Source organism: Caenorhabditis briggsae (genome assembly GCF_000004555.2).
Source record: "Caenorhabditis briggsae complete genome, chrIII, whole genome shotgun sequence".
NCBI classification, from domain to species: Eukaryota; Metazoa; Nematoda; class Chromadorea; order Rhabditida; family Rhabditidae; genus Caenorhabditis; species Caenorhabditis briggsae.
The window spans coordinates 13,178,433-13,200,143 of NC_013490.2; the positions used below are offsets into that span (position 1 = coordinate 13,178,433).

The window sequence follows — 21,711 nt, forward strand, 5'->3', positions numbered from 1 at the left end:
CATGTGGAATCCAGTGCACTATGAGCTTACCGTAAAACCTCTATTAGAACGACACCCGGATCGTCCACTTTGAGCCTATATATCTCACTTTTTGTGAAAGATATCAAAAAGTGGCTAACTAGTAAAATGTTGCTGATATCCTGATAAACATTTTACTAGTTAACCACTTTTTGATATCTTTCAAAAGAAGTGAGATATATAGGCTCAAAGTGGACGATCCGGGTGTCGTTCTAATAGAGGTTTTACGGTAAGCTCATAGTGCACTGGATTCCACATGACCTTTTCCATGGAGATACTCATAACTCTCTTCAAACTTGATATTTCAAAATGATTCAAATTGCGAATTGTTGGTCTTGAAAAGTTTTAAAAAATGATATAAAACAAGTAAATGTTCCATTTAATTTGAAGATGCAGCTCTGCTTCAGGGTTAAGGACACAGCAGAAAAGGACTATATTTTTGTAATGCTCATAACATCCTTCAAACTCAACATTTTCAAATAATTATTATTGCAAAATATAGGTCTTGAAGAGTTCTACTATTTCATACGAAATACTAAACAGAAGCCGTTGACAAAGGCTATGGGGTAAGTCTCGAAACAACCGACCGTGACGAGAAGCAGTGTGTTCAACGTCTTCTGTTGAATGATGTCAAAATCAAACATATTGAAGTTTAATATTATTTTGTAGAGCTTTTCAAATCCCACATTTTGCAATAAAGATCATCTGAAAATGTTCAGATTGAACAAAGTTATGAGGTTTCTAAAACAACTAGCTCTTTTCTTCAATGTTAGCGCCGGCTCAGCTCCAGTTAAACCGGAACATTAACATGTTTTATATCATTTTGTAGAGCTTTTCAAATCCTAAATATTAAAATTTTAATTGTTTCAAAATGTTGAGTTTGAAGAGAGTTACGAGTCTTCAAAGAGGGCTAGTCGGTGCTAATCTTAAAACCAGGGATCTCCAAATAAAGACGTTTCTATTGTTCAGTCTATGGTTAAGAATAGAAACCAAAAGAACCATGACTAATGGATTTTTTTCCATAAGACAGGAAGACCCAACCTTCCCACAGACCGAGTCTTCCAAACACTCCTAACCATTCGTAAATACCATCTCTCCTCTTCCTTCCCATGTACCCATTTGGTGTACTGGCTAACAGAAAGGGAATCCAATCCAAATGGGTCCCTGGATCAATTCCCCTCTGTGGTCCAAATGCAATGATATTCTGTAAACGACGACGTCTCATCTCAATCCAAATGATACTGTATTAACGGAATACACGGTCGGATGGGGACATGGGCGAGTGTCTAATCTTCTCTCTGAGCATTTTTTTTTGAGCTCATTTATCTCGGTTACTGTAAGAGATAGCAAAAACTTGTTAACTAGTGAAATGTGTGAAATTTTATGATAAACATTTCATTAGTTGACAAATTTTTGATATATTTTACAATAACCCAGATAATTAAGCTCAAAGTACCTCTTTTGGTTTGTGTATGAGCGGTGGATGTCTTGGCTAAATTTTAAGCTAGATTATCTTGGTTACTGTAAGAGATATCAATAATTTATCAACTGATAAAATGCGCAAAATTTTAAGATAAACATTTTATCAGTAAACAGCTTTTTGATATATCTTACAGTAACCTAGATAATTGAGTTTGAGTGCGATAGAGCGCAAGTTCACAACTTTAAAAACTTGAGATCACACCTTCCCACTTGAGATTCAGATATAACACACTTCCCACACAACTCTTGACACCCATTCTGATAGATGTATCTTGATAGACATCTATCTCAATGACAGAAAGAAAGTGACAGTAAGAACAGAAAAAAAGATGCTATCCGTATAATTGAACGCGTCCTCTTGAGAGGTGTCCCCATCAGAAGAAATAGCCCTTCTTCCGATCCGAACGTTCCGGAACTTTGTCTTTATTGTAGAATAGTCAAGTTTTGAAAACTTTTTCCAGCAAAAAATTTGTGAAGTGGCCTAGAAATCCAAAACTCTCCAAAGGTTACTGTATCTCAGTCAGTTTTTGCCCATTTTCTAGAATTTTTATATTTTTGAATTTAGCGTAACAAGCCGGTCAAAATAAGTATAATCATGTCCATACTTGACTAAAATTGAAAAATCACCAATTACTCGTCAAACATGATGAATCGGATTCAAGTTGCCGTATCTCAGTCAATTTTTTACAACGGTCAAAATAAGTATAGTCACTTGNNTNTAGCTAGAAATTTGTGAAATGGCCTGGAAATCCCAAACTCGGCCACCCTTCATTTTTGCCAAAAACTGACAAAAATTTTCGAACGAATGGATCTCCACAAATCCCTATGTTCTCTAGCTAACCTCCAAATCTCTTATAATCCGAATTGTGTCATTTTTGATACTTCCTTCCCCCTATTCTTACCCGTTTTATGTCCAAACTGTTCCTCTGGGATAGTTATGACAAACTGACCGGACAATCCGCTGAATACCATGACAGGGCAGGTGGATTTTCCGGGTCTTAAGAGTTGACTTCGCGACTGTACAGGTTAGCTAGAGAATCTAGAGATTTGTGGAGATCCATTCGTTCGAAAATTTATGTCAGTTTTTGGCAGAAATCGAAGGTTGGCCGAGTTTTAGGTTTCTAGGCCACTTCACAAATTCCTAGCTAGAGACAAGTGACTATACTCATTTTGACCGGTTTGTCGTGCTGATTCCAAAAATATTAAAATTATCGATTTTGAACAAAAATTGACTGAGATACGGTAACTTTTGTGTTTATCGATACACCATATTTACCGCGAAATTGATAAAACTTTGATTTTTAGACAAAACATGTCATGATTAAACTCATTTTGACCGACTTTTCGAGCTGATTCCAAAAAACCAAATTTCACCAAATTTGAAGAAAAATAGACGGAGATACGGTAATTTTTGTGTTTATCGATACACCATGTTGCACTCCAAATCTGTGATTTTTCATTTAAGATCAAACAATGACATGATTATACTCATTTTGACCGGCTTTTTGAGCTGATTTCAAAAATTTGAAAATATGTGAATTTTAGCTAAAACTGACTGAGATACAGTAGTTCTAAATAATGGATATCTGGAAGAAATCGAACAACAATTTTTTTCAGAATTTCGAAATTTCCATTTTTTCAAATTTTCCCCGTTTTCTGAAAATATTATTTTCAGATTTTTATGTCCTTCTCGATCTGAATACTAAGCCCCGCCCCTTTTCCCTCTTGCCTCCTCTTAGCTTTGGTTGCACCCGGCTGCCTGGGCTCCGCAAGCTCCGCCCACTTTTACCGCCCCACCCCCACCAAGGGGAAAGGTCCATTCATTCTTGGTCCACCGCCTAGACCAGCTTCCCTGAGTTTTGATATTTTCTGACTACAGTAATCTCTAGCTACCGTATTCCCCTCCTATCATTTTACTGTTGAAAATGCGCCCCACCGACACTTCCAACTTCGCTCCAGCCGAAATTTCAAAACGAAAAATTCGTCGAGTCAAAGCGAATGGTCGTGAGAGAGCCCGAATGCATGGGCTCAACGATGCTCTGGACAATTTGAGAGAATACATTCCGATCACCACGAAACACCAAAAATTGAGCAAAATCGAGACATTGCGGCTGGCGAGGTCAGTGAAAAATAGGTTTAAAAATAGGCCAAATATCGTAAATCAATAATTTTTAAGCTTGTAGAGTCGTTAGAAAAAAATTTGAAGTTTCGAAAAAAATTTTTTATTTTGCAAAAATAATGGTATTTTCTCTGTAAACTAGATAAATTCTTGGTTTTTGATTGTTTGCGACCATTTTTAAGCTGTTCCGCTAGAAAATTCGCTGAAAATCGTGATTTTTTAGGTTACTGTAGTTTTCGTGGCGAGAAATTCATTAAAAAGGTTTTTTTGGAGTTTTTTTCTTGAATTTTCGTTTTTAGGCAGTTTTTGAAATCCAAAATTGTGTGAAAAATTGAGAAATTAAAGAAAAATCTGAAAAATTCCAAAAAAAATTTTTTGCGAAAAATTTTTTTTCGAAAATTTTCCAAAACTAGATCAATTATCGTCTTTTTAGTGTTTTGCGACCATTTTTAGAGTTGTTTTGCTGAAAATAGTAATTTTTAGGTTACTGTAGTTTTCGTGGCGAGAAATTTTGTTATTTTTCGAAAACATCGTTTTTTTTGCAGTTTTTTCTGGAACTTTTGTGTTTAAGCTAGTTTTGGAGGCCTAAAAATTTTAAATTAACTAGAAAATTTGAGAAATTTAAGAAAAAAAAATCGGAAAAAATCCAAAAAAAAGTTTTTTGAAATTTCTGAAAAAAAAAGCAAGATTTTTATTTAAATTCAATATATTCCCTGTTTTGACACTAATTTTAGTGCAATTAGCACTAATTACGACATCTAGGCGCTATTTTTGAATTCCAGGCGTATGCAAGCGCGCGCTAACGCTGATTTTCGGATTTTTTTGCGAAAATACAGGGAATTTCGAATTTTAAATGTTCATCAGAGCGAATTTGCTCATTTAAACCGCCGAAACAATTTTACGATAGTCCCTTCCCCTCCCCTTCCCACCGAACACAAGTTTAACGACTAATAAATATTTAACTGCCGAAGATGATCTCTCAGACATGAATAATTGATTAATAACTAATTAACTCTCTAGTTAATTACCCATTTAATTCCAGAAACTACATCAACGCGCTTCAACAAATGCTCCAAACCAATGAGCAACCGACACCGCTAGAATACGCTCACACGCTGGCAAACGGGTTGTCCCAAACGACAACCAATATGTTGGCTAATTTGTTGCAGGTAATTAATTATTGAATTCGCAGAAAATTTGAGATTTTTCAAAAAAAATTTCAAAAAAAAATTTTTTTTTAAATTTTTTTTCGGAATTTTTCAAAAATTTTCTTCAATTCCCATGTTTCTCTCATTTTATCACAAATTTCATCGCAATTATGATAACAGCATTCTAGACGCTCAAATTAAACTCCGAGAGGCTGCAAACGCGCCCTAACGATAATTTCCTCTAATTCGTCGTTTTTCGCGAAAACTCTGGGAATTTTAGATTTTAAAGGCTCATTAAAGCGAAATCACATCTTTAAAAACACTCTAAATCGATGTTTTGCCAAAAAATTTGGAAAAATTTTTTTTTTCAATTTTCGACTTTTTTGAAAATTTCTTTCAGTATTTGCATTTTTAGCCAATTTTGGCTCGTCATATCAATTTTTATCGCGATTGAATGATTTTGAAAAAATCGAAAAAATTTTTTTTTTCAAAAATCAATAATCTCTTTCCAGGTCCAGCCACGTCATCTTCTTCCACCATCTCAGTTCGACATGTTCTCCGACGCCCCGCTCTTCCCCCAACACCCTCAACACCTTCAGAATCCTCCCCACCACCAGAGCTTCTGCCCGTCTTCTGAATCCCCGACGTCTTCTTCTTGCTCCCCTCCCCAATACTATTATTCCCCAAATCAACCGTCGGCTGCTCCTCTGCAAGCCACGTGTGAGCTGGCTCAATACCAGCAAATGTACCTTCAGAATCCCAATCGATTTTCATCGTATTCTCCCTAATTCTAGAAGTTTCTGGAATTTCTGAAAAATCTTTAATTGTCAATTTAGTCTCGATTTATCTTGTTACGGGTTGTGTTTTGATGAATTCTAATAATTAAAAATTTTTTTTTTAATTTTCAGCTAATTTTTAGGTATTTTTTCAGCAAAATCGCCTATTTTTTTCAGAAAAAAGTGAATTTTCGGTTATTTTAAGCCAAAATCACTATTTTCAGCAATTTTTATGCGATAAAAGGCCCAAAAACGCCAAGTTTTCACCAAAAAAAACCGTGCACCTGCTGGCCGAGTTGGAGTTTTCTAGGCCACCGACAAATTTTTCATTATTTTTTTTGGCCATTTCAAGCAAATTGCCCTATTTTTTGGACATTTCATAGCTAAAATTTCGAAAAAATAGCGAAATTTTGATTATTTTAGGTCAAAAATCCCTAAATTAAGCTAAAAAATGACCTTAAAGGTCCAAAAAGTCCAAAAATGCAAAATTTCCACTAAAAAATCCAGTGCAACCGCTGGCCGAGTTTTAGGGGTTTGCTAGGCCACCACTTCTTTTTTCATTTTTTGACGATTTTTTAGCAAAGTACCTTATTTTTTGGACATTTCACAGCTAAAATTTCGAAAAAATAGTGAAATTTCCATTATTTTAGGCCAAAAATCCCTATTTTAAGCCAAAAAAAAAGTCGAAAAACGCAAAAATTCCACCAAAAAAAGCTGTGCAACCGCTGGCCGAGTTTTTGGAGTTTCCTAGGCCACCAATTTTTTTCCATTTTTTAAACGATTTTTCACCCTATTTTTTGCTATTTTTCAGCAAATTGGCCTATTTATTCATTTAAAAAAACGAAACTTCGGATATTTTAAGCCAAAAACCCTATTTTCAGCAATTTTTATGCGATAAAAGGTCCAAAAATGCAAAATTTTCACCAAAAAACAGCTGTGCACCTGCTGGCCGAGTTTCTGGGGTTTTCTAGGCCACCAGCTAATTTTGCGGCCAATTTTGATGAATTTTTCAACTTTTTGGGCTGATTTTCCACCCAAAAATCTGTCAATTTTCGGGGGGGGGAGGGATCTTTTTGAATATTCATTACTACTAGCTTCCCTAGGTGATGACTTAATTACCCCACGACGAGCTTGAGTTAATTGCTCTCCTCCTCCTAAGGGTGGTAGTCCCTATAAATAATAATTATGAGAAAAAAGAGAAATCGGGGGAAAACAGGGAAAACTGAGCACTTGAGAGCAAGTTTCAAGTTTGAGAGACATGGGTAATTGTGGGGAAAAAAAAAAGAAATTTCTAGAATTTTCTAGACTCAAAAATCATAAAAATTATTCTATTTTTCACTAGAAAAACTGAGAATTTTTCAAATTTTTAAGACTCAAAAACCCCCAAAATTTGAAAATTTTTCACTAAAAAATGGGAATTTTCGCTTTTCAAAAGCCTAAAAATTGAAAATTTTCAACATTTTTAACCTCAAAAATCACTAAAAATTGACAATTTTTGGCCTAGAAAACTGGGGATTTTTTTATCGAATTTTAGATAAATTTTTTGCGACCCGAAATAAATTTTCTACCTGAAAATAAAAAAAATTTAACGATTTTTCCACTAAAAATCACAAAAATTTGGCTATTTTTAGATTAAAAAAAAATTTTTTTTTGGACCTAATTTTTCAAATTTTTAAAAAAATATTTTTTTTTCTATTTTTTAGAATAAAAAATAACCAAAATTAGACCATTTTTTTCAATTTTTTAACCTAAAAAATCTCAGAAACTCGGTATTTTTTTCACTAGAAACCTGGGAATTTTCGCTTTTTGCCAAATTTTTGGGGCCCCAAAACTTTGTATTCCATTTTTAAGGCTTTTCCAGATTCAGAAATCCCCAAAATGTGACAAAATTTGCACTAAAAATTGGGAATTTCCGATTTTTTTTCAAAATTTTCGGATGTTTCAGACCCGAAAATCGCCAAAATTCAACATTTTTCCACTAGAAACATGGCTATGTTCGGCTTGAGGGCGGGAATTTTATATTTTTCAACAACAACAAAATCAACAAAAAATTCAGAAAACAAAGAGATCAATCAGATTCCACAGGTGCCTTCTTCTTCGTCCTCTTCCTCTTGCCCGTCGCCGTTCGTTCTCCGGTCCTCACCGTCTCCACTGACGCCTTCATGATCTTCTTCTTACACGCCAGAGGATTCACACCGCCCTTCTTCTTCTTTTTCTTCTTCTGTAGTGGATCTGATGGTCCCATGATCTCCTTTTTCAGCTGTTTCAGTCGCTTGATCTCCTCCTCGTCCTTGGAAGCGCCCGATTTCGTGGCTTCGGAGATCTGAAAATAGTTTTTTAGGTTCCAAAATGAAGAATGTAGTAGAAAATCTGGGGTTTTCTGCATCAAAAACACCTATTTCCATGGAAAATTGGGTCGAAAACCTAATTTTTCATAGACAATTGGATCAAAACCACAATTTTTCATGAAAATCAAGCTCAAAAACACCTTTTTTTTTGGAAAATATAAGGTGAAGGTCAAAAATCTCATTTTTCATGAGAACTTAAGCCAAAAACAGCATTTTTCATGGAAAATAAAATCAAAAACACAATTTTCCATAGAAAATAGAGCCAAAATCACCATTTTTCATAGGAAACCGGGTCAAAAATCTGATTTTTCAAAGAAATCAAGCTCAAAAACAGCATTTTCAAAAATCTAGTGATTTTATGCAAAACCGCTGTTTTTTTAGGGAAAACTGGTTCAAAACCACTATTTGTCATAGAAAATAGAGTCAAAAACACCATTTTTCATAAGCAACAAGCCTCAAAAACACGATTTTTCATGGGAAAACCCTTACATTATCCAACAAAATCGTCTTAAACTTGATATACATGATCGGTGTGCCCACAATCGTCCGCAACTTCTCCGTCAGCTCATCGTGCTGCGTGGCGATCAGATATTTCGTTTTTCCACTAGCAGCCCGTCTTGCTAGATGAGATAAACAGTCCGCAGCAGCAATCGGGGTCTTATGAGGGCATTCAGCGACTTCGAACTGTTTGGCGATAACCAGAGCTCCGTAGAGCAGCGGTCCAATCTTCTCGAGTTCATCTAGCACACATTTCGTAGTCATTAGATGGGTTTCTTCGGTTAGATACTTGGGAATTTGTTCGGCAAGGTTTAGCTTCTCGGTGAGAGCTGCTTGACAGAAGGTTCCATCCACCAGCACGCGATAGGGCGGGACAAATTTGTAGTTGTATTTAAAGAATGTCAGGAGGCGATTAGCCCGTTTTAATCTGAAAAAATCACTGTTATATCCCAGATTTCCTCGATTTTTGGGGTCTTTTCCAGGCATTTTCCTACCTCTTAACCTTCATTTTTCTACTTCTTTTTCAGGTTTTTAGTCACACAATCGATCAATTTCTTGAATTCCGCACTGCAATCGCCTTGTTTGATTCGCTCGGCTTGAGAAGAGACGCAGGAGCCGTAGGCGACGGTTTCCGTAGGGCACTTGGCGATGGAGGTGGCGTAGGAGAGGAGTCGTTGCGGGTTTGAAGCGTTTGGCATACCCTGAAACCGAAAATTCGTAAAATTTTATGTAAAAAAGGAAAAAAAACGAGGGAAAACAAGCAATACTAGTGGGAAAATAACCGAAAATCAATTTTAGGTAAAAATTCCACGGTTTTCTACTAATTTTCAGCTTTTCTAGGCTCAAAATTCGTTTAGAAATCGATTTTTCACCCTAGAAACTCACTAAAACCTCGCTGAGCAAGGTAAATGGGAAAATACTCGAATTTTTAAATTTTAGGTGAAAATCCGAGTTTTTTGAGAAAATTCTGGGATTTTCTGATTCTTTTAACTCGAAATTGTTTTAATATCAATTTTTGGTACCAGGACACTGAAAATTAGGCCAGATTAGTGGGAAAATAACCGAAATTCAATTTTATGCGAAAATCCGAAAAATTCGATTTCCCAAGAAAATTCCAGGGTTTTCTCCGAATTTTCAACATTTCTAACTAAAAAATATGGTTTTAAATCAATTTTTCACACTAAAAAACTCACTTTCAAGCTTTTTAGCCGAGAAAAATAGCTCGAAAAATAAAAAGAAAAAAGTAAACAGAGAAAAATCGCGATTTTTGTGCGCCGCAGCATGCAGAAACGCAAGCCTGGCACGCTTTGGGCGCTTTTCGTGGCGAGACCCGCCGCCGCTCATCGGGCGGTCTGCGCCTGTTATACCGTGCAAGTGAGCTGAAGAGAAGGGAAAATTTTTGATTTTCGCACGAAATTTCTCAAAATTTTTGCAAAAATTCTGAGATTTGCTGATTTTTTCTTGATTTTCAGCCACTTTTCGAGCTTTTTCTGTGCTATTTCCCCTCGCATTTTCGTTTTTTAGGTTCGACAAGCAGAAAACTTGATTTTCTTTGTTTTTCAGGGGTACAAACTATGGCTTCGCGTTCGTTGGCCTCTATCAGCCGTTCGGCATCTCGTCTCCTTCAAAGCAACGTTCAGAAATGCGCTCTTCCAGCTGCCTCCAGTGAGTTTCAGTCTGAAATTCTGAATTTTCTATTTTTAAAGAATTTCAGTAAAATTCTAATTTTCAGTCCGTCTCAGCTCAAACAATGTTGAGAGCAAGAAGGGAATCCACACCGGAGTTGCCACCCAGCAAGCTGCCGCCGCCGGAAAGGTAAAAAATGCCTTAATAACCCGCAAATTCTTATGAAAATTATTTTCTAGGTCTCCGCCAAGGCCACCGCTGCTAACGCTTCCGGACGTATCGTCGCTGTTATTGGAGCCGTCGTCGACGTTCAGTTCGATGAGAACCTTCCACCAATCCTCAACGGTCTTGAGGTTGTCGGACGTTCCCCAAGACTCATTCTTGAGGTTTCCCAGCATCTTGGAGACAATGTCGTCAGATGCATTGCTATGGACGGAACTGAAGGACTTGTTCGTGGACAGCCAGTCGCTGACACCGGAGATCCGATCAAGATCCCAGTCGGACCAGAAACCCTTGGCCGTATCATGAACGTCATTGGAGAGCCAATCGATGAGAGAGGACCAATTCCATCCAAGAACTTCGCTCCAATCCACGCTGAGGCTCCAGAGTTCGTCGAGATGTCCGTCGAGCAAGAGATTCTTGTTACCGGAATCAAGGTCGTCGATCTTCTTGCCCCATACGCCAAGGGAGGAAAGATTGGACTTTTCGGAGGAGCCGGAGTCGGAAAGACTGTGCTTATCATGGAGCTCATTAACAACGTCGCCAAGGCTCACGGAGGTTACTCTGTTTTCGCCGGAGTCGGAGAACGTACCCGTGAAGGAAACGATCTCTACCACGAAATGATTGAAGGAGGAGTCATTGATCTTAAGGTTTGTTACAATTTTGATTACAACCAGTTTCGCATTCATTTGATTTCCAGGGAAAGAACTCCAAGGTATCTCTCGTATACGGACAGATGAACGAGCCACCAGGTGCCCGTGCCCGTGTGTGCCTCACCGGACTCACCGTTGCCGAGTACTTCCGTGATCAAGAAGGACAGGACGTGCTTCTCTTCATTGACAACATCTTCCGTTTCACTCAAGCCGGATCTGAAGTGTCTGCTCTTCTCGGACGTATCCCATCCGCTGTCGGATACCAACCAACCCTTGCCACTGACATGGGTGGTATGCAAGAGAGAATTACCACCACCAAGAAGGGATCCATCACCTCCGTGCAGGCTATCTACGTGCCAGCTGACGATTTGACTGATCCAGCTCCAGCCACCACATTCGCTCACTTGGACGCCACCACTGTGTTGTCTCGTGGTATCGCCGAATTGGCTATCTACCCAGCTGTGGATCCACTCGACTCCACCTCCCGTATCATGGACCCCAACATTGTCGGACAAAACCACTACGACATTGCTCGTGGAGTGCAGAAGATCCTCCAAGATTACAAGTCCCTCCAAGATATTATTGCTATTCTTGGTATGGATGAGTTGTCTGAGGAAGATAAGCTGACTGTGTCCCGCGCCCGTAAGATCCAGAAGTTCCTTTCCCAACCATTCCAAGTCGCCGAAGTTTTCACTGGATATCAAGGAAAGTTCGTATCACTCGAGGAGACCATCCGCGGATTCACCATGATTCTCAAGGGTAAGACAAACAAACACTAGACGAAAAACAGTTTCTCGATTCAACATCTTTTTCAGGAGAGCTCGACCACCTTCCAGAAGTTGCCTTCTACATGCAAGGAGGAATCGATGATGTGTTCAAGAAGGCCGAGGAGCTCGCCAAGCAACACAGCTAAACGATTGACAATTAGTTTTATGTTTTTGTTATAAAGCCGGCACTACATTTTTCTTTCCTTTTTTAAAATGTTTTTTCGTGGTAGTGATAAAATTAATGTATAGTTTATTGTATTGTTGCGGTAGTGCTGTTTCCGTCAGACCACTATTTGGTGACACTCAATACGTTGTTTTTTCTCTCTCCTCCCTCTCTCCCCAATTCTCCGAATTCTATCAGCCCCAACTATAATGATTGCCCATTTTCATAGGCACCAAAAAATAAAAAAAAAACTGCCTCATTTGACTACTTCGAATATTTTGATCAGAAATAAAAAGAAGGTCGATGATTTTCTGGAACATTTTTCAGCCTAGAAAATGAGTAGCCATCGAACCTACGCGGATGATCTGTTCCCACAAGAGGTGATGGATAGCGGTACGGCCACGCCACCACAGGACTACCCATCGTCAACATCCAGCCAATCATCCCATCAACACTATCTGGAGTCGGCAAACTCTAGAATCCACGTGGGATGGGTGACGTCTCCATATGAGGCGAAAGAAGAGCTAGACACTGCGATCAGTGGGCACTGTTCGCGTCTTGGAGAGGCAAAGTACACGTTTGTGGCTTTTCCAGTCGGCGGAGTGGTCCGCGGGTTTTGGAAACCGGTTGAGGGGTAAAATTGGAAAATTGAAATTAGAAAAACGGGAAAATTCGAATTTCAGCGCTAAAAATGAGCCTCCAGCCATCCAATTACCCGATGTTCAGTTGGCTAATAATCTCTGGGAGACCTATGTGACTGGCAGGGTAATTTTTAGAAAAATGGAAAATTCTAGATTTAAAAAAAAAACCGATTTTTTGTAGACATCACCCTGGATCGATTGTGATTCTGAGGATCCAAAATTCGCGGAGATTTCTGAGGAGAGTCTGATCACAGAGCTCAATTATATCGCTTATATGGGTCTCAACTCGATGACGATCCAGCTGAATAGGATCTCATCTCCACGCACCGCGGCGCTTTTCAATAAATGGGTCTGGACGAGGAATACGAGATTTACGTAAGGGAAATGAGACTGGAAATGGTTGAAAATCGGGGAAAAATGACTGAAAATAGCTGAAAATTGGTTAGAAATGGCTGAAAATAACAAAACATCGACTAAAAATCAATGAAATTGGCTCGAAAATCCAGATTTTCAGCCGGAAGTCTGACAAAAAGTTGAAAATTTTGGTTTTTCGTGAAATTTTAGCTGGAAAAATGCTGAAAAATGGCTGAAAATCGACAAAAATTGACTGAAAATCCGGATTTTCATCCAGAATCTAGCGAAAAATAGCTGAAAATTGATGAGAAATGAGTGAAAAATTCGAAACTTTGACTGAAAATCTGCTTAAATTTTTTCTGAATTATCAGATAAAATTATCGAAATTTTCGTATTTTTTATTGGATTGTATCATTTTCAGCTCCAAAAAACATAGCTTTTGAGTCGATTTTCAGCAATTTTCAGCTCAAAATCTAGATTTTTCCCTGAAATTTGCCATTTTCAGCATGTGGATCCAGCTGCCTTCGTCGATCGAACAATGCGTGGACTTTGATCCCCAATCCACCCCCAAGAACATGGACATCTGGACAATCTGGGCGAATTTCCGACAGGGATGCTATAATTTCAGTGGTGTCTACCTCCAAGCTATGCTCAGAATCGCTGGAGACCTCCCAGACGAATTTGTCGATACGAAAAGAGTGGATCGGTGGAAGGCGGAGCCTCTGGGAGGGTTTGTGGTCGAAACTGATGTCTATGCAACCGATAGGAATGGAATGGCGTCGTTGTCGAGGTGAGCAGAAGGGAATTGTGGAAAAATCGGCGAAATTGACTATTTTTTCATCAAAAAGTCTCAAAAAATGGTCATTGTGTGAGATAAAATCAGTTTTAAATCCGAAAAAAAATCGCTGAAAATCGACTATTTTTCCATCAAAAAGCTCGAAAAATGGAATTTTTCTTGTATAAAATCGGTTAAAAATCCTAAAAATCGCTGAAAATGTCTGAAAATAGCTGAAAATCGACCATTTTATCATCAAAAAAGCTCGAAAAAATCGCTGAAAAAGCTCTTTTTCTATTTGAAAAAAATCATTCAAAAACAAAAAGAATTTTGAAGCAAATTTTTAGTGGAAAGTTGCGAAATTTTAGCTATTTTTTGGCCTAAAAATGACTTGAAATACTGGGATTTTTGAGCTTTTTGAATCAATTTTTTCATGAAAAATTCGGAGATTTTGGCTTGAAAATGAAGAATTTAAAGCCAAATTTTGGTTTAAAAAACCTCTGAAAAATGCTGAAAAATTGCATAAAATCTGAATTTTAGCTATTTTTTTAGCCTAAAAATGAGCCATTGCTTGCTGAAAATTACTTTTTAGAGCGCAAAAAAGCCATTTTTCCATGAAAAATCCGGATATTTAGCTCCAAAATCCATCGAAAAATGGGATTTTGAAGCTAATTTTCCGTCCGAAAATTGCGAAATTTTAGCTATTTTTTGCCTAAAAATGACTTGAAATTCTGGAATTTTTGAGCACAAATGATCCTTTTTTCCATGAAAATCCAGATTTTTGGGCCCAAAATTCGCTGAAACATGGGATTTTGAAGCTAAAAACCGAAATTTTTTATTTAAAAAACATTCTGACAATTCGAGAAAAAAACAGGGATTTTATGGGATTTTTTGAGCTAAATTTCCATTTAAAAATTCGAATTTTTAATTTAAAAATCTGAATTTTTGACCATTCATTTTTGGCCCCAAAAATCGCTGAAAAATGGGATTCTGAAGCTAATTTTCAGCCAAAAAATTTGATTTTCAGCTATTTTCAGTCAAAATTTCGAATTTAGAGATTTTCAATTTTTCTATACCTAAATTCTTTTTTTCCAGTGCCCACATCTCGTTCCTCCGTCAGCTCTGGTCCTCAGACGACCTTCGGATCCTCGTCGACCCCAAAACGGACACGTTCCTCTACAACGTCACGCTGAAAGCCGAATACGCCCTAGCTCTCCGTCAGGCTGTCCGTGACGTCAACTACAAGAGCAGCGAGTCATCGACGACGTCGTTGGCAGTGTCCGAGTACAAGGATGTCCTACAGGCGCCCCTCCAGCCCCTATCCGAGAACTTGGATTCGAGTGTGTACAATGTGTTCGAGCAGGACAAGATCAAGTACGACGCGTATGGCGACGCTGTGATGGGAGTGTTGAAGGAATTGGGAGCCGATGGACGCAGGGAGATTGTCATTTATCTTCTGGGCGGTGGAAGAGGACCTATTGTGAGTTTTTTGGGGCGCAAAAATTGAGGAAAAATGAGCAATTTGGGGACCTCAAAGCTCTGAAATTTGCTCAATTGTTAGAGAAAATTTTCGGAAGATTTGACCCCAAAATTGAGAAAAATAGGAAAATTTTACCCCTAAATAAAAGGATTTTTGCCAATTTCAGCCAGAGAAATTGCTGAAAATGGCTCAAAATTGTTGAAATATTAACCTAAAAATGCCAAAAAATCTGGAATTTTTCTTAAGAAAAATAGGATTTTTAAAGCCATTTTCAGCCAGAAAAATTGCTGGAAATAGAAGAATTTTTCTCCAAAAAATCTGAAATTTTCGAGTTTTTTAGCCATTTACAGCATTGAAATTTGCTTAAAACTGCTGAAAGCTCAAATTTCGCGCTAAAAAATTGAAATTTCGATGATTTGGAGCCATTTTTAGCCACGAAAATTGAGAAATCAGTATGATTTTCATAGTGTTGAAGCTCAAAATTTTGCTCTCCAAAAAGGGATTTTTGTCAATTTTAGCTGAAAAAAATGGCTCAAAATTGCTGGAAATATGGAAATTTTCACCTGACAAACGCCCCCTTTTTCCCCGATTTTCACCATTTTGGGCCCCACAAAAATAGCTGAAATTCGACGGAATGAAATTCGACGGAAAGCCATTTTCAGCAATTTTCACCTAATTTTTCAGTCGAGTCCAAATAATCCGACAAAAGTCAATGTTCCGCGAAACGGGCCCGTTACCATTGGAGTTTATATACACGTTAGTCAGTGGCTCACCAAAAAAATTGTTGGAAAAAAGTCTAAAATAAGGCCTTAAAATGGCTGAAAATCTGAATTTTCTGGCTTAAAAATCTGTGATTCGGCTCAAAAAACCATTTTTTTAGCTTTAAAATAGTCATTGTTAGGTAGAAAATACCATAATTTCATGCTGAAAGTTTTCATTTTTGGCTATGAAAATCAATTTTCAGCTGGAAATGGTCCAAAAATGACTGAAAATGGTCCAGAATTGACTGAAAATGAGCTCAAAATGATAGTTTTTGGCTCAGAATCGTCTGAAAATTGTCCAAAATAGTCCAGAAATTACGGAAAAGGACTGAATAGGTTCAGAATGAATCCATTTTTCTGAAAATGGTTGAAAAACTAGTAAAACAACCAAAAATAGCCTAAAAATGACCCAAAATAGCCTAAAAATGATTAAAAATAGCCTACAAATGACCCAAAATAGCCTGAAAATGGTCCAAAATAGCCTGAAAATGATTAAAAATAGCCAAAAAATGACCCAAAATAGCCTGAAAATGGTCCGAAATAGCCTAAAAATGACCCAAAATAGCTTGAAAATGGTCCAAAATAGTCCGAAAATGGTCCAAAATAGCTCGAAAATGGTCCAAAATCGATATTTTAAATCCAACAAGAATTCGATAAGCCTAAAATTCGGCTAAAAATGGTCTAAAATAGCTCAAAATAGCTCAAAAATTCTCAAAATTCTCAAAATTCGCTCCCACGACCCCTAGAACATTGTATCTCTTCCAGGGAACGACAATCCTGCGCGCCGAGAAGGACTACAACACGAAATTCCGTCAAAAGGGTGACCATCTGAAAGTGAAGCTCTACATCGTGGAGAAGAACGCGAACGCCATCATCACGCTTCGCTACATGAACCACCGTACCTGGAGACGTCGTGTGACGATCATCGAGTCGGATATGAGAAGACTCCCGGAAATCGCCCGAAAAATGAACTATCACCAGCCGGATCTCATCGTCTCCGAGTTGCTCGGATCCATTGGAGACAACGAGTTGAGCCCCGAGTGTTTGGATGGGGTCACCGACTTTTTGAAGCCAGAAACCATCTCCATTCCCCAGAAGTATATCTCCTACGTGGCTCCGATTATGAGCAATCATATCCATCAGACGATTCGAGCGCAGAGTATCCCGTATTTGGCGAGAGGACTCCCGAGTCATGGAAGATTGCAGCCGGAGTTGAATGGCGAAGGAGCATGGGTTCAGCTCTATCCGTTAGTTCTTATTCTCTTATTTAAGGGGGGGGGGGGAGGGGATTAAAATCATTCAAAACGGTTAAAATCCTGTTGGAAATAATCCAAAATGAGCTGAAAAATGACCCAAAAATTGCAAAAAAAATCATTCAAAATTACCCAAAATGACCTAAAAATATTGCATAAAATCATTCAAAATGGACTTAGATTTGTTTGAAATTGGCTGAAAATGGTCTGAAAATCTCTGAAAACTGATCGAAATTGGCTGAAAATGGTCTGAAAATGACTCTGAGCGGCTCAAAATGAGCTTAAAAGGGTCCGAAATGGCCTGAAAATTGAAGAAAAATGATCTAAAATAATGGACCAAAATGGGCTTAAAAGGTCTGAAATGAGCTGAAAACCACCTCAAATCGGTTCAAAATGACTGAAAATGGACCGAAACAAGCGTAAAAAAGGTCAAATATGAGCTGAAAATGATCAAGAAACGACTGGAAATGACTCAAAAAGGATACATGATGAATTAATTTGAAAGAGGATCTGAAATTGGATCAAAGTGATTAAAAATTGCCCAGAAATGACTGAAAATGGCTCCAAAAGCTCCAAAATGTCCTGAAAATCGTTCAAAAATGGCTGAAACGAGTCTGGATCGGATCCTGATGAATATCTTAGATGTGGTTCAGCATGCGCAGAAATGTGCCCAAATTAGCTTGAAAAGGTCCAAAATGGCCGAAAATGGACTGAAATTGCTCATAATTGATGGAAAATGGACCAAAATAGCTGAAAATGATATAAAATGAGCTGAAAATCATCGAGAAATGACTGGAAATGAACCTTAATGGAGTCCGCCTAAATTGATTTGAAAAATGGCTAGAAGGATCCGAAATTGACCTGAAAATCGTTCAAAATGGGCTTAATATGGTCTCAAATCAGCTGAAAATGATCCAAACTGAGCTGGAAAGCGTCCAAAATGGCTGAAAATGGTCCAAAATTAGCAGGAAAAGGGCCAAAAACTGCGCATCAGTGACTGAAAATGGCCTTAAAATGAACTAAAAGTGCTGAAAATGGACCAAAATAGACCTGAAATTTGCCGAAAATGGCTTAAAAATGCTCAATTTTGCAGACAAGGCGACATCATCAATAACATGGACCAGATCTACGTGGTCTTCCTGTCCAAATACATCTCGTTGAGTCGCCAAACCAAGGAAATGTTCACATTCCAACATCCGAACTTCCAGCACTCGACCAATGAGAGATCCGCGTTCATCGAGTTTCCAATCGATAGGAATACTGATGTAAGTGCAGATTTTTTAGAGAAAAAGCTCAAAGTTACGCTGAAATAGAAAGTTCTGGAATTTCAGCTCCAAAAATGAGGAAAATTGTGCTGAAAAAGCTCCAGAAATTTCCGGAATTTCAGATTTTAAAAATTCCAGATTTTTGGGCTGAAATTTCGCTCTAATTTTCAGTTGAAAAATTCAAATTTTTGCCGATTTTTTTGCGCTGAAATTTCTTTAATTTTCAGCCCTAATTTTCTCAAATTTCCAGATCAAAAAGTAGGAAAAAAGAGCTGAAAAAACTACAGAAATGTCTGGAATTTGAGCCTTGAAAACTGGAATTTCAGCTCTAAAAATTCCAGATTTTTGGGCTGAATTTTCGCTCTAATTTTCAGCTGAAAAATCCCAATTTTCGCCAATTTTTTAGCTGGAATTTCGGCTGAAAATTATCAAAATTTTTACCAAAATTTGACTTTCAGCCCTATAACTTTTCCCCCAATTTCCAGATCATGGGATTCGCCGGATATTTCGATTTGCATCTCTACAAGAATGTGATCCTCTCAACTGTACCGGAAACTCATACTCCGGGAATGATGAGCTGGTTCCCGGCGTTGATCCCACTGAGAGAGCAGTTGAGAGCGGACGATGGAGACACGGTTGCGCTGAAAATCAATCGAAAAGTGGACCAGGGAGGTGTCTGGTACGAGTGGAGTGCACAGTTGAAGGTGAGGCTTTGAAATTGACTGGACATTGGCTGAAAATAGGCTTAAAATGCTGGAAATTAGTCCGAAAATCGTAAAAATTGGGTTAAAATGGTTCAAAACAAGCTGAAAATGCCCAAAAATAAACTTAAAATTGTCCGATTTGACCTGCAAATGGTCCAAATTGAACTCAAAAAGGTCGAATTTAGGCTGAAAATGCTCCAAAATGGACTGAAAATGATTGAAAATCGGCTGAAATTGCTGAAAAATGACGAAAAATTGAAAATAGACTAGAATATGCTGAAAACCTTCTGAAAGGGCTGAAAATAACCCTAAAATCACTGAAAATGACCCTGAAAATGCTTCAAAATGGCTCAAAAAATCTGAAAATTGGCTGAAAATGGCTTAAAATGACTGAAATATTCTGAAAATGCTTCCAAATGAACTAAAAATGCTCAAAAATCGGCTGAAAAGGGGTGAAAATAACCCCAAAATCACTGAAAATGGCCTAAAAATGCTTCAAAATGACTCAAAAAAATCAGAAAATGGCTTAAAATTGACTGAAATTCAGCATGAAATGAATTGAAAATTGGCTGAAAATGGCTCTGAAAAAGCTCGAAATTGGCTGAAAACAACCACTGAAAATAGCCTAAAAATGCTTCAAAAAATCTGAAAATGGCTTGAAATTGACTGAAATTCGGCATGAAATGATTTGAAAATTGGCTGAAATCACTGAAAATGCTCCAAAATCTTCTGAAAAGTGCTGAATACCCCCAAAAACCACTGAAAATGGCCTAAAAATGCTTCAAAATGCTTCAAAAACCACTGAAAATGGCCTAAAAATGCTTCAAAATGACTGAAAAAATCTGAAAATTGGCTTAAAATGGCTGAAAATGACTGAAAAAAGTGATTTCTTCTTCCAGAAGCCCAACGGCGAGATCATTACGACGCCGATTCAGAATCCAAATGGAGAGAGCTACTACATGCGGATGTAGAATATTGATGAATTTGGATTATAATTTATTCATTTCTTCTCGAATTTTTCATTTTCTTTTTTTTCAAAATTTCAAAAAAAATTGATTTTTTGGGATTTTTAAATGGATTTTTTCTCGAATTTCTCATTTTCAAAAATTTCAAAAAAAATTGATTTTTTTAGAATTTTTTTTCTGAAATTTTCTTATTTTTGGCTATATTTTTGCCCCTTTTTTTTACTTTTGTTGTTGAATTTCTCTATTTTCTAGTTCAAAATTGCTCCTTTTTTTCATTGATTTTGTGATGATTTTTTTCCCCCCGCCCCATTCCTTTAGAAATTCCATAAAAATCCCCCGTTTTTCTTCAGATTTTTGAATTTCAAAAAAAATCGATTTTTAAGTGCTTTTTCTTCCCCCAGAATGTCAGCCCAATCTATGCCATTTTTCTCTTTTTTTCTCTCATGTGAATTTTCTGCTCAATTTTAATTTTTTGCCCTGAAATATGAATTGATTATTTTTAGATTTTTTAGATTTTTCCATTTTTTCCCCTTTTTTAATTTTTTTCAGCAGATTTTCCTAAACTTTCAAAATTCCTAATATTCAGAAATTGAGAAAAAAAATACGAAAAAATATCAAATTTCAAGATTCCAAAATACTCAAAAATTTGAAAAAATTGTTTTTTGGTTTTTTGGAATTTCTGAATTTTTGAAATTAAAAACTTTCCGAATTTTAGAATTTTTCAAAATTTCAGTATTTTTCGGACATTTTTGATACCGGTCAACTTTTTTGATATCTACTCTAAGAGATATCAAAATAGTATCAGCTGATGAATGATTTATCATAAAATCACCAATATTTTATCAGTTGACCACTTTTTGATATCTCTTACAGGAACCGAGATAATTTGACTCGAAGCTGACAAGTTGGAGAACACAGGTATACGGCACGTTTAGGGGGCTATCTCATTTGCTGTGAGAGATATCCAAAAGTTGCCAACTGATAAAATGTTTGATTTGAAATTTTACACATTTTATCAGTTGACCACTTTTTGATATCAATTACGGGAAATAAGATAATTGAGCTCAAGCTTACCCGGCGAGCAAGCTTTCCATGACCCAGTGGGTCGGGAAAGGGCGCTCTCTTGTCAATGCCCTCCGCTTCTTCGCTTCTTTTATGCGCGCGTGGCCGTGTGGCTAGTGCACTAAGCTTTTGATCGGGAGGTCAGTGGTTCGATTCCATTCGACGGCATAAATCTTTTTTTTTGTTTTTTTTTTGCTTTTTGGTATCAATTACGAGAGATGAGATAATTGAGGTTAATTGAAGTCTCACCAAGTTAGATCCAAAGTCTTCAACTTTATTAAAACAGAACAATTCAAAAATACAGTAATTCCATCTAGCTTAATTTCAACTTCTTTCCACTCTCCGCCGTTCCCTGATAAGTTTCCACTACTGCGGTCTTGACATAATAAAACATATTGAAGACCTTTCTAATCAACCCAAACTGTTCATCCGCTTCAAACAATCTGTCCATTTGAGCAGATTGCTCAGCAACTGATCTCATGCGATTTCGAGTTTCCTCGAGGGTCTGAAAAACGGGTTTTATTGATTTTTTGGTTCTGAAAGACGTTACCAATTCAGCATAATCTGCGACAGGAGCAGACAAATTGAGAATTTCTTTAAGATTATCAATGATTTCTTGGTAATGAACCATTCG

The 21,711-nt window shown here is 37.3% G+C and overlaps 4 protein-coding genes across 4 annotated transcripts; 3 read left to right on the top strand and 1 right to left on the bottom strand.

Moving 5' to 3' along the window:
- Positions 1–3,425: 3,425 nt before the first annotated feature.
- Cbr-cnd-1 lies at positions 3,426–5,555 on the top strand (the record flags this gene model as incomplete). Its single annotated transcript, XM_002642735.1, has 3 exons — positions 3,426–3,619; positions 4,662–4,788; positions 5,280–5,555. The coding sequence occupies 3 exons, from the start codon at positions 3,426–3,428 to the stop codon at positions 5,553–5,555; spliced, it is 597 nt and encodes a 198-aa protein (XP_002642781.1).
- Positions 5,556–7,611: 2,056 nt separating this feature from the next.
- On the bottom strand, positions 7,612–9,087 carry CBG21174 (the record flags this gene model as incomplete). The annotated part of the gene is made up of 3 exons (XM_002642734.1): positions 7,612–7,866; positions 8,381–8,816; positions 8,906–9,087. The coding sequence occupies 3 exons, from the start codon at positions 9,085–9,087 to the stop codon at positions 7,612–7,614; spliced, it is 873 nt and encodes a 290-aa protein (XP_002642780.1).
- An 876-nt stretch (positions 9,088–9,963) lies between these two features.
- Cbr-atp-2 lies at positions 9,964–11,800 on the top strand (the record flags this gene model as incomplete). Its single annotated transcript, XM_002642733.1, has 5 exons — positions 9,964–10,054; positions 10,122–10,204; positions 10,255–10,884; positions 10,935–11,646; positions 11,703–11,800. 5 exons carry the CDS (start codon positions 9,964–9,966, stop codon positions 11,798–11,800), a joined length of 1,614 nt encoding a protein of 537 aa, XP_002642779.1.
- A 352-nt stretch (positions 11,801–12,152) lies between these two features.
- On the top strand, positions 12,153–20,021 carry Cbr-prmt-5 (the record flags this gene model as incomplete). Its single annotated transcript, XM_002642732.2, has 9 exons — positions 12,153–12,451; positions 12,501–12,582; positions 12,640–12,833; positions 13,318–13,602; positions 14,683–15,067; positions 16,594–17,075; positions 18,175–18,346; positions 18,832–19,050; positions 19,950–20,021. The coding sequence occupies 9 exons, from the start codon at positions 12,153–12,155 to the stop codon at positions 20,019–20,021; spliced, it is 2,190 nt and encodes a 729-aa protein (XP_002642778.2).
- Positions 20,022–21,711: the final 1,690 nt, after the last annotated feature.